This window comes from Lepus europaeus, chromosome 12, assembly GCF_033115175.1.
Source record: "Lepus europaeus isolate LE1 chromosome 12, mLepTim1.pri, whole genome shotgun sequence".
In the NCBI taxonomy this organism is placed as follows: Eukaryota; Metazoa; Chordata; class Mammalia; order Lagomorpha; family Leporidae; genus Lepus; species Lepus europaeus.
This window is the reverse complement of record NC_084838.1, coordinates 72,112,699-72,125,028: the sequence shown is the minus strand read 5'-3', so window position 1 is coordinate 72,125,028 and position 12,330 is coordinate 72,112,699. Positions and strand designations below refer to the sequence as shown.

The 12,330-nt window shown below is 39.8% G+C and overlaps 1 protein-coding gene across 1 annotated transcript in view; it reads right to left on the bottom strand.

The window, feature by feature from the left end:
* LOC133771023 (histone-arginine methyltransferase CARM1-like) overlaps nucleotides 1-12,330 on the bottom strand; it is a 183,821-nt gene that overhangs the window by 12,777 nt on the left and 158,714 nt on the right. Inside the window, 3 exon segments of the mRNA XM_062206769.1 lie at nucleotides 4,258-4,347; nucleotides 6,959-7,044; nucleotides 8,249-8,330. Coding sequence (XP_062062753.1) covers nucleotides 4,258-4,347; nucleotides 6,959-7,044; nucleotides 8,249-8,330 — 258 coding nt within the window.

The following is a 12,330-nucleotide window of genomic DNA, read 5'->3' as shown; positions in this document are numbered from 1 at the left end:
GTTTTGTTTTTGTTGTTTAGATTACTTTAGCTATTCAGGGTCTGTTGTGTTTCTATATGAATTTTAGTATCTGAGAATAATGAACATGGTATTTTCATTGGGATTGCTCTGAATCTGCAAATTGCTTTGGGTACTATGGACATTTTTAGGTTATTAATTCTTCCAATACATGAACATGGAAGATTTTCCATTTTTTAATGTTTTATAATTTTCATTGTAGAGATCTTTCACATTCTTGGTTAAATTTATCCCAAGGTTTTTAAGTTTTTTGTAGCTCCAGTGAATGGGATTGACCTTACAAGTTCTTTCCCATACATAACATTGTGGATGTATAAGAATGCTATTGATTTTTGTGTGTTGGTTTTATAACTTGCAATTTTGCTGAATTCTCTTATGAGTTTCAATAGTCTCTTAGTGAAGCTTTTGGTTCCCCTACATAAAAGATCATGTCATATGCAAACAGGGATAATTTGGTTCTTCCTCCTAGAAACCTTTTATTTAAGGTATACAAACTTCATGTATTTCATAAATACAATTTTAGGAACACAGTGATTCTTCCCACCATATCTGCCCTCCCACCTGCACTCCCACCCTCATTCCTCTTCTATTCCCATTCTTCTTTTTCACTAAGATCCCATTTTCAATTAACTTAATACATACAAGATTAACTCTGTACTCAACAAATAGTATTAAAGAAACCTATTGAGTAACTTAAGAATTGGTATTAATTCTCCCTTAAAAGTTTGGTAGTGGGGCTGGCTCTGTGGCACAGCAGGTAAAGCTGCTGCCTGCAGTGCTGGCATCCCATGTGGGTACTGGTTTGAGTCCTGGCTGCTCCAATTCTGATCCAGCTCTCTGCTATGGCCTGGGAGAGCAGAAGATGGCCCAGACACTTGGGCCCCTGCACTTACATGGGAGACCCGGAGGAGGCTCCTGGCTAAGGACGAGCGCAGCTCTGGCAATTGTGGCCACTTGGGGAGTAAACCAGTAGATAGAATACCTCCCTCCCTCCCTCTCTCTCTCTCTCTGCCTCTCAAATAAATAAATAAATCTTAAAAAAAAAATTGGTAGAATTCAGCAGTGACACTATCCTGTCCTGAGTTTTTCTTTATGGGAGAGTCTTTATTACTGATTCAGTCTCAGTTTTTGTTATTGGTCTATTTAGGTTTTCCACATCTTTATGCCTCAGTTTGGTAAATTATATTTCCAAAATTTTATCCATTTCTTTTAGATTTTCCAATTTATTGGCATGCGGTTTTTTGGAATAATTCCTAATGATTCTTTGTATTTCTGTGCATCAGTTGTATTTCATCTCTGATTTTATTAATTTGGTCTTTTCCCCTCAACCCTTTTTTGGTTAGTTGGATCAATGGTTAATTAATTTTAGTTTTTCAAAAAAAAAAACAGTTCATTTCATGATCTTTTATATAGTTTTTTATTTGTATTTTCCCCTAATTTTTATTACTATTCTTCTCCTACTAATTTGGGGTTTGGTGTTCTTGTTTTTCTACGTCATTGAGATGCATTGTTAGGTAATTTATTTGATAGTCTCTCAATTTTTTGATGCAGGCATTTACTGCTATAAACTTTCCTCTTCACACTACTATTGCTGTATCTCATCAGTTTTGATGTGTTTCATTTCTATTTATTTCAAGGAATTTTTGGATTTTCCTTTTGATTTAATCTATGACTCACTGTTCATTGAGAGGCATGTTGTTCAGTCTCCATGTGTTTGTACATTTTCTAGAGTTTCTTTTGTTGTTAATTCCAATTTCATTCCACTGAGGTCAGAAAAGACACATGAAACGACTTCAATATTTCTGAATTTGTTTAAACTTATTTTAATGGCCAGTATATGCTACTAGAGAATGTTCCACACAATGAAGACCAGAAAGGTGTTATTTAGCTGTGAGTTTAAATGTTCTGTAGACATCTTTTAGGTCCATTTGGTCTATAGTATAAATTAGTTATGTTGTTCTTTACTGATTTTTTTTTTATCTAGCTGATATGTCCATTGATGAAAGTGTGGTGTTTCAGTCCTCCATTTTCATTGTATCAGAATTTTTGTTTCCCTTTAGATCCATTAATGTTTGTTTTATAAAACTGGGTGCCCTGGCATTGGGTACAGAAATATTTACCATAATCACATTTTCTTGTTGAACGATCCCTTAATTAATTACATAATGACCTTCTTTGTCTCTTTGAACAGTTTTTGTCTGATATGATAACTACTCTTGTTTGATTTTTATTTCCATTTTTCATGAAGTATCTTTTTCCATCCTTTGATTTTCAGTCTGTGTGTACCTTTACTAGTGAAGTGTATTTCTTATAGGCAGCATATAGATGAGTACTACTTTTTTGTCCATTTAGCCAGTCCATATCTTTTAACTGGAGAATTTAGTCCATTTACATTCAAATTATTATTTTTATTTTTTTCATTTTTTTACTTTTAATTACCTTTTAACAGATTCAAGATGATTTGTAGATAAAAGTCTAAGAACATAATGATAATCCCCTCCTCACCCTCTCTCCTTCCAATCCTCCTTCCTTGTAACTTTCTTTTTTTTTTTAGTTTTTGAGATAATATATTTTAAATGTCCATTACAGTAAAAAGGCTTAATATTTCATTGAATAGGAAGTTTAACAAGGAAAAAAAATCCAGTTTTTCAGTTTAGTGGGAATATAGACAATGGATATAAACAGTAATTGAATGTCATTTATACAAGTGACCATTTCATCCATATAAACTTTTTTTAATCAGTTGGTTTTTCACAATTTATTTAATGAAATAGAACAAATGACAATGTAACATTTAAATATTTCCTGTGTGGTTGCAAGGTAATAATTAAGTTCATTTAGACTTTAAGCCATTTGCTTTCAACTGTTTATATACAGGAATAATTTTATGCTGATTGCAGTGCAAATAATTATAAATTCCATAGATACCACATATCAGGGAAAACATGATATTTTAATTTGTGGGACTGTCTTATGTCACTACATATAATAATTTCCAGTTGCATCCAATTTGTTGTAAAAGACAGTATTTCATCCTGTTTTTTAAATAGCTGAGTAATATTCCATAGAGTATATGTACCACATTTTCTTTATCCAGTCATTGGTGAAGACATCTGGGTTGATTCCATATTCTAGCTATTGTGAACTGAGCTGCAATAAGCATGGAGGTATGAAACATGAAAGATAGTTCTTTCATATGCTTTCAACTCATTTCATTTGGGTAAGTTCCCAGGAGTGGGATGGCTGGGTCTTATGGTAGATTATTTCCAAATTTCTGAGGAATTTCCATACTGTCTTCCACAATGGCTCTACTAGTTTGCATTCCCACCAACGGTGGATTAGGGAACCCTTTTCCACATATCCTCACCAGCATTTATTGTTTTTGATTTCTGCATGAGAGCTATTCGAACTGGGGTGAGATGAAATTTCATTGTAGTTTTGATTTGCTTTTCCCTGATGGCTAGTGATCCGGAGCATTTTTTCATGTGTCTGTTAGCAATCTGATTTTCAGAAGATCATTATTGATAAGTAATGATTTGGTCCTGCCATTTTCCCATGAATATCCCTATTATTCATTTTGAATCTCCTTTCTTCTTTTAGTAGGAGGTTTTCTGCCTTCACATTCCTTCAAGATGCTGAATGTCCCTCTGTTAATGCGTTCAGGGTCATGTTAGTCGTGCAGCTCCTGCAAGGGTCACCAATGACTGACAGCCAACTTGTAGGCAGCTGTTCTCTTTTCCCTGCAACTTTCAAACCCATGCAGTATGGTGGAAAAGAACGTGGAGATGGAGAATTATCTAATGCAATCCACATTCTTAGTAGACACCTGCCTGATCATTAAAGAAGGATCCTTGCTTGTGAACCAAAGTCGGGGTGGGGGGAGATTATGATTTGAGACATTAGGCAGACATCAGCAGGTGAGCCAGAAGCAAAAGCAGGTCTTAGGGTTCTACCCATCTATTCTGGAGAATGCCAAGAGGGTGGGTAAAGCACAAGTGCTCTCAATCTTTCAAATCTTAACCAATTTTACTTTAAAGGTTTCAGAGTATTCTAGTGAGATCTGATAGAACATTATGGAAAATCGTCTTTTCAAATGTTATCCCTCAAAATGAAATTAATATGCACATTAGTTCCTATTTCCCTGCAAATTGGAGAAACAATTATTGTTGTTTAAATTAAATCCTTAAAAACTTCAAACTTGACTACCCAGAGGAGCATGGAGAAGGTAGCAGTACGTACAGGGATCCAACAAAGGCCACATCGAACCAGAAGGCCAGGCCATGGATAAGGCCAGACTGCACCATCTGAAACACAAAGGGGATTTCTACTCTGCAAAGAAATAAAAGAAAAAGAAATAGTTGGAGTTACTTTTTTTGTTGTTGACAGATAAACTAGATATACTTGTGAGATCAGGAGGGTGTTCACCGAATGTTCTCAGAAGCCCTTCTGCCCAGCAGTCAGGCTCACACAGTGAGTGATTCACGCTTGGGAGATGCTGCATATCTGAGAAGCTTTGCTGTTAGACAAAACCCTGCCAGGACCACAGCGCTGGGTTGTGATGACCCAGAGCCGCACAGGGTGAGTGTGGCATGTGGAGCTGAGTTTGACTGCTCAACAGGAGGGTGACTCAGGACACAGGGGAGAATCATGCTTCAAGGAGCCAAAACAGGCTGCAGGAGTTCCCTAAGTGACTGTTTAGAAGGGAAAGGCTCCTCAGGATTCTAAAAAAATGGAGTGAATTACAAGGGGAATATGGAGCTCAGGAGGTCATTGCCGTAGTTCATTTACTTTTCAGGGAAGCAATTTAACTTCCCACCGGGCTACAGCAAGAGTCCTGCAGAAGCTGCCGTGGTTTATGACGAATGCAGAACTAGTGGGACAAGAAAGAATAATGGAGAAGGCACAACAAAATCTAGATGCTGCTCCTGTTTGGCTGTGGAATTTCGGAAAGCTATTTAAGTTGAAATTTAACATCTTCTGTTGTTGAAAAGTGAAAAAAAAAATCACTCTCCTACCTCCTGCACAAAATTCTTGTGTGTTGAAAGCAGAAAATGTGTATCACAAGGCTTTGCAAACTTTAAAGCACTTGACCACTAAAAGGGAATATAATTGGTCCATTACTGGGGCTGTATCACTCCAAGCAGTATTATTATTGATACTTAGAAGTTTGCAAAGGAAGTTGCATGTTACTTGCTTTTGTGGTACCCCCAAGGGCTTAACTTCTTTCACCCTACAGCAATCAAAATATTTCTAGAGTTTTCTACTGCTCATAATTACATTTAATTTATTGGCCTCACACTTTTCTTTGCAAACTTTGAAATGGACTATGAGCTCTTCAAGGATAGAAACTTTAAAAAATTACTTTTTGTTCCTGTACAAGTATCAACACAGTAGCCAGTACAAGCTAGGCTCTTGATAAACAAGTGTTGAATCAATGTACAAGTATATGTATGGCATCTCTGGAAAGTCAACCTAGACACAATTCTTAAAATTTCCCTAAGACTTATAGAGGAGTCCAGAGCAGCAAATTCAGTGGAAGTCAATTCTATCCAGACCACTGGTAGTTACTGGAGTTGTTCTCTGATGCATTTCCCTGGCTCTGAGCTGAGGGTAGGATTGCCTTTCTCCAGCCACTTGAGCTCAGGTACTTCCAGGTGATTTGCTCTGAACAACTAATGGTGGGACCTGTGCCATTTCCAGGCAGAAGCTTTAACTGCTAGGGTCTTCTCTACCATCACTCGTTCTTCCTCCTTAGTAGCCAGCATTTTTCCAGATGAAGCTGCCGCCCTGGCCAAATTTCTCATCTGCAGGATGCATGGTAGAGCTAAAGCTGGTGCAAAGCAGATAAACAGCACAGCAGACAAAGACACCTGTGGCATCATAAGCCACTGAGGCTTCTTTTTGTTACTGCAGTATACTCTACCACCTAGGCGAACTGATGTGGGATGCACTTTGTACATCATGGCCCCAAGATAGATTTTTTTTTTCTTTTTGTTAGCTGTGATCCTTGCTTCCTCAGTGGCTAAAAACCTGGCTGGATGTTACATGTATTATCTAGAAAAAATTCACAAACATTTATCTTCATAGGGAAAAAAATAACAAATACTAATGAAAAGCCACCCAAAAGGGGACTCATATCCCCCTCCAAGAAAATGGAACCAGGCCAAGGTTATGCACTCTTATGGCCGCCTCTTCAAGTGCAGGGAAAAAACCAATTACCGAGTTTCCCCTTGAAAATGAGCAGGTGCTTATACAAGAGTAAGCACAGTAGCTATACACAGCACTCAACAAGTCATAGATCTTGCTCTTTCCATTCCAACATGTACTGGTCTGAATGCATTTACATATATGCTCTCACTCTGAGAAGGACTAAATGATTAAAAGCCTACATATTGGAGCCTTCAGAAAGGTTCAAATCCTAGCTTGAACACACTTACTCTGTGACTTTACACAATTTCTCATTCCACTCTGCCTCACTGTTTCATCTATAAAGTGGGGATAACAATAGTACCATTTACATAGATTTGTTGTGAATATTAAATGAGTTATTTTATCTGGGTACTTCAAAACCTGAGTAGAAAATGGAATTCAAAGGTAAGTTTGGTATAGTTTTTTAAAAAATCTATTCTTAGTTTTTCATAATGTACATTTGCTATTAACTTTTTGAAGAACCCTGTAAATAAAGGGACAGTTACACTGGGTAAATTAACAAAGGCTAGGCCGTTAGGATTGTTATTCAATTCTTAAAATAATCATAAGAAGGAGACATCATTATCTTCATTTCATAATAAATAAAACTGGCATCAATGCAATCTATTCATGCATGTGTGCCTCATCTAAAATATTTCCCACATGAGAGCAGCAGAAGCTTGCACAAAATCTTGGAATGGATGATGGAGAGAGATTTTGAAAATCAACAGCGACACTGATATGTACTAACCTATGTAGATCTTCCTCTTTGCCATCCAGAAAGTTGACTGTGTATTTGATTGTCCGAGCCATCAAAATCCTAACATCGAATGTGTCCTTGGGGAAAAAGTCAAAGATGTTATCTCTTTGTCAGTATAAACTGAACTCAAGCAAGTCTATTTTTCTTCTTGCAATTATAAGTCAATACGAGTTTGGATTTGAAAGGCACGATCTTAGAATAATATTAATAAAAATAACTAACATGTACAGAAGGCTCACCAAATGACAAGCACTACGTGTTTAGTTCTTTACTGATGCTAAGTGCTTCACTAAGGTGAGTCAGTCATTCCTCTCGACGCCTTTGGAGCAGGGATTTGGTGTTTTTCAGTCACCCAGGATTGATTCAGGAGTGAAGAGTTACATCTTGCCCACATTTATTCGAAGAAGTTCTGTCTGAACTTAGAACACCCTCAGGAACAGATGTGATAAATGACCTCAGCTTGGCTAATCGGAGCATTGCTTTCCCCATAGAAGATGGTAATCGGCTCATAGAAGGGCATATGATCCAAAGCAGGGTAATCAGGCTCTGTCTATACTGACAGAGTTTTTGTCTAATGTCTTAGGAAAAGCAAGTGTTTCATGGGGGACCCATGGTTCTAAGTCATAGGCTGCAGTTCCAACAGTCATCTTGCTACATGAGGGGAGATGCTGTCTAGGAATTGAGTTAAATCAGAAGTGGAGATAAGTAGTGGGGACAGAAAAACCAGACCCTGGCAACATTGTATGAGCGCTTACAATGGATCCTTGAAGCTCTATGTCTAGGTTTGCAGTATTTTAAGGGGCACTGTGTTTTAGCTTAATGCAGTTTTGTTTGGTTTTCCTTTCACTTACAACTGGAAGACTTTCAGATAGCAGAAACGTAAAGGTTAGACAGCTAGATGGAACCACAATTGAAATCCAAATTTGGTTGACAGTAAAGCTTGTGTTCTAAGCTGTTATTCAACATTGCCTCTTCTGTTACACCTTGGGCCACTACAGTCAATATGAGGATATGAACAAGTATGATCGTTGAGGGTATGAAGTGTGTTAGAGTGTTGGGGGGATTATTGAAATTTAATTAGAAAATCTTCTTGCTTTCAACAGTATCCATACTTTCATAGCTGGAAGACATGAAAACTTGGTGCTCTAAGAAACTCTTTTCCCCTCTTCTGAGGTGACAAAGCACAGAGCCTGGCAAGATTGTTCACGCCAAGGGGATCAGTGACTGAGGGAATGAACCAGTAAGTCAACACATGGGGAAAATGTAAGAGAGGACACTTACTACTATAGGCTGTCTGAAGTATTCATCTATTGCTGCACCCCGGAGATTGGACAGGTTGACCCCATAGAAGCACTGCTGGTACCTAAAATGAGTAGGACAAAGAACTGCAGTGTATCTTGTGCCTTGCTTGAATCTCTGAGCTCCTACAGCACTGCTGCTTCATGGATCCTCCGAGTAGATCCTAGGGCAAGTATTAGAACACGTTAAAGGTATCTGGGTACAGGAAGTGGCAGGCTGCAGATCCGAATTTGATCTGGGGTGGAGAGAGAAGGAAGGAAATAAATAATTGGATAGAAATCACTTATGATGGATTTTTGAAAAATATATTTTGAGGGGCATAAAGGCCTTTGGGTTCCTATCCTCTCTGGATCTCATGATTCACAGATGGCCTCTTGTTCTGTCCTGGCCAAGTGCTGAAGTGCCATTTCCTTGGCTCTCACACTATCCCAACCCAGGGTATGATTGTAGAACTCCAAAGTCTCTCAACCCTACCGCTGCTTAAGGAAACAGATTTCCCTTCTCCATTTTTCCACAGACACAGGCCTATGCCTTCTCGATGGGCTGTGACGGCTGACAGGAGGTACTGACTCAGGAGTAGGCAAGTGCTGATGGTGAAGAACTAAAGCCAGCTCACACCAGCTCATCACAGCTCACTGTCACCATTTCTTTCCAGTTCCATCCGATCCAGAGAGATTGGCAAACAGCACCAATAATATCTCCAGCCCGGCTCTCTGTCCACACTCCCAACCACTCCCCTTAAGAGGCAGATGTAAAGCATTTACCAGCATGCCATCAGCTCTGCCTTACCTTCAGGTACCCATAGCAACTGAGACCATGCTTGGCACATACTTGGCTAGCAGTCTGCAATATTCAGAGAGGTGATCTATGGTATGGATTAAGAGGGGCTTTGATATCAACTTTGCCACTGATTAGCAGTGTGACTTTGACAAATCACATTCATCCTGTTCCCCAGTTTCCTTAGCTCTGCAATGGAAATAGCTATAACCCTACTTTCCATAGTTGCCTTAGGAGGGTAAATGAGTTAGTAAAGGAAAGCACTTTGAACTATGTTTGGCATTTTGTATCTGCAGTAAGAGTTGGCAGGTGTTCTCTGAATGTCTCACTCTCAGGTCAGCACTGGGGCCCAGGGTGGAAATTCCCAATTGTTCTGTGCTATAGCATTATTTGGGAGATCTTCCTAAGAATTCAAATTCCTAGACTCAATCCCAGTAAAACCTAGGACCCTTATCACTAGAGATAGAATGACTTTTTCACTTATTAGGCTTTCCTAAGAGGGGCCTATGTGTATGAGAGTAATTCAAAATGTTCATGGAAAATGAAATCAAGTTATTTAGTTGCTCAAAAAATTAGAAACCATGCATAGAGGAGTCTTCAAAATGTCTGTGGAGAAAGACTACAGTACGCCTGGATTTCAATTTTTTGGCACCAAAGCAAGTATCTTTCAACTCCATTTTCCCACAAAATGCTTGAAGTCTCCTTGTATGTGTTGCATAGCCTGAATCAGATGGGACCTGAATTCAGCAGTTCTACATCCACACCCATCATCCTGCAGGAAAGACCGCAAAACAAAACTACAGAAAAACACAGAACAGTCATAAAACAATCTTTGGTTCAGTTTGATGAGAATATGAGGCAAAGCAGGCTCTAGATCAGGAGTCAAAGACCCAAGGTCCACACAGGGAGTGGTGAGGAAAGACAGGCTTAACCACAGCAAGTAAAAAACCGGTCCTCAACAGCAAGCAAAGCTCAACCTGCTGAACTACTTGGAGACTCTTTATGAACTACTGGCTACCCGTAAGCCTTTGATTGTGTCCCTGTTTACCTAGAACACCCCGGCCCTCTTTTGCCCTGTTAATTCTCATTAAATCTTGAAGACTCAGCTCAAATACTTCGATTTAAAAACTCACAGCTCTATGTTACAATTTAGTATTTAAGTTTCACCCCCTTAAAAGCTTTTTTTTAATCCATTAGCAGTTAATGAGGACCCTAGAGTATTATCAGGGCTAAAATTATCTACCTACATGTATTTACTTAATGACTGAATTCGTCCATGAACAAAGTGGAGAATTTGGCATCCTACATGGTCTTTCATCTGTAAGAATGACAGGGAAACGGACGATCATTTACCCACGATTCTTCGGAGTCATTATTTGTTTTCTAATTTATTCTTCCACCAAAGGCCAGAGCCAAGCTGGCCCAGAGAGAAAGCTGAGTAATGCTGTGTATCATGTTATAGTTTCATATATTAAAAGCAAGATTCCTGTAATCCAAGGGCAATGTTTGAAACCATAGGTTTAAATGATCCTTTCACTATTAAAAATGAAGATGGACATGTTCTTAGGGAACTAGTCGAGTTCACAAAAGCCCACTATGGGAGGGAGATGGAGAAGGGGTAGGGAAGAAAGAACAAGGAAGAAAAATAGGGAGAAAAAGAGAGGTAATGGGGTGGGAGAGCCAGAGACAAAAAGGAACAGAAAGAATTTCTCAGGTAGCCCAGAAAGTCTCGCCCTTGTACTCCCTTTAGAGTCCCCTGGGAAGCTTTCATCAGGCGCTATGCCTGGACTACACCTTGGGGATAGCTTCCCAGCATCTGTTTCTAAATTCAACAGGTGACTCTAGTGTGCAATCAGGGCCGAGCACCACTATGTCAGCTGTTGCAGAATCCTGGCCAAGCAGGTGGAAGACAAAACCCCATGGGCACAGATAGCCTTCCACTTGGAAGTGAGTTGGAACCTGTTCTCTCTTCACTGAATACAACCTCAACTCTCAGAAAGGATGCTACTGTGCCATTTGCTTTCCATGTTTGGCCCAATTAAAATCCAGCAGTCATAATCAGTGTGGTGTGGTGCAAATGGGCACCATCCTTGGGGCAGACACAAGAGCTGTGAGCAAAGATGCCACTGCCCAGGTTTTAAAAGTTTCTGGCTGGATCAAATTTCTTATTTGTAATATTTAGAAGTCTGAACTACACTGTAATGCCTCATAACATAATTAAAGCCAATGGGAACTGGCATGTCTCTGAGTCTCCTAAGATACATTTTAGGTAGGAGGGATGAAGAAACTAATTTTTTTGAGGTGTGGAGAGTGCACACAATTTTATGCTCTAGCTCACTTCCCAAATACTATTAAAGGCTAGAGCTTGGCCAGGCCAAGCCTTGAGCAGGAACCTCCACCCAACTTTACCCTATAGGCAGCAGAGACCTCGATTAATTGTGTTACCACTGCTTCCCCCAGGATATGCGCTATCAGGAAGCTGAGCTCAGCAGCTGGAGCTGGGCACTAAAGCCAGGTACTCTGATAGGGCACAGAGGCTTCCTGGCAGGCGTCTGGACCACTCGGACTAATGCCTGCACAGACAACGGAGCTTTTGACTTGGGTGCTAGGGATCATTTCCACTGTTTTCATCGTGTGTGGGTTTCCTTGTCCAGGCTAACTTACAGCCTCTCTAGAAGCACATAAGGGAAGCACTCTATGTTTTTCCCTCATGTTCATATTTCCACTTCCTGCCAGGCTTCCTGAGGATAACTCCTCAGCACCACCCTTTGTGCAGTGCCTGGAAAGGGCTGCAAATGCAGGGCAGAAGGATAGCAATCTTGCGCTTAGCTATTCCCACGCACACCCAGGGCACAGAGCGGGAGGAATCCACGCCTCAGCAAGCTGCCTTCACATCCCCCACACAGCCCAGCTTGAGGTGAACCTCCCGCTCTGGTCTCTGCTGCATTCTCATCTCTTCTCTATTCACCGTGGTCTTTAATCCTTCCTCCTCCTTACACATCTCCCTTCCCCAACCACATCCTGAACCTATGAGATGGATGGTGGTACAGCCTGAGGTGTCAGCTGGCAATGGTCTTGCAGGTGAATAGAGGGGAGCCTCCAAATATAAGCACACCCTTCTCTTACTAATAAAGAGTCTCAAATAGCACAGTTCACATTTCTATTCTAGTAAAAGTCTTTGCATCTTCATTGTATGCTAGCCAAAAATGACTCCTTTCCATTAGGAAGCATTCTTCACTTATAAAAGAAAGTAAAGGAAGCAAAAAGGGAGCAGAAGATAGAAGATG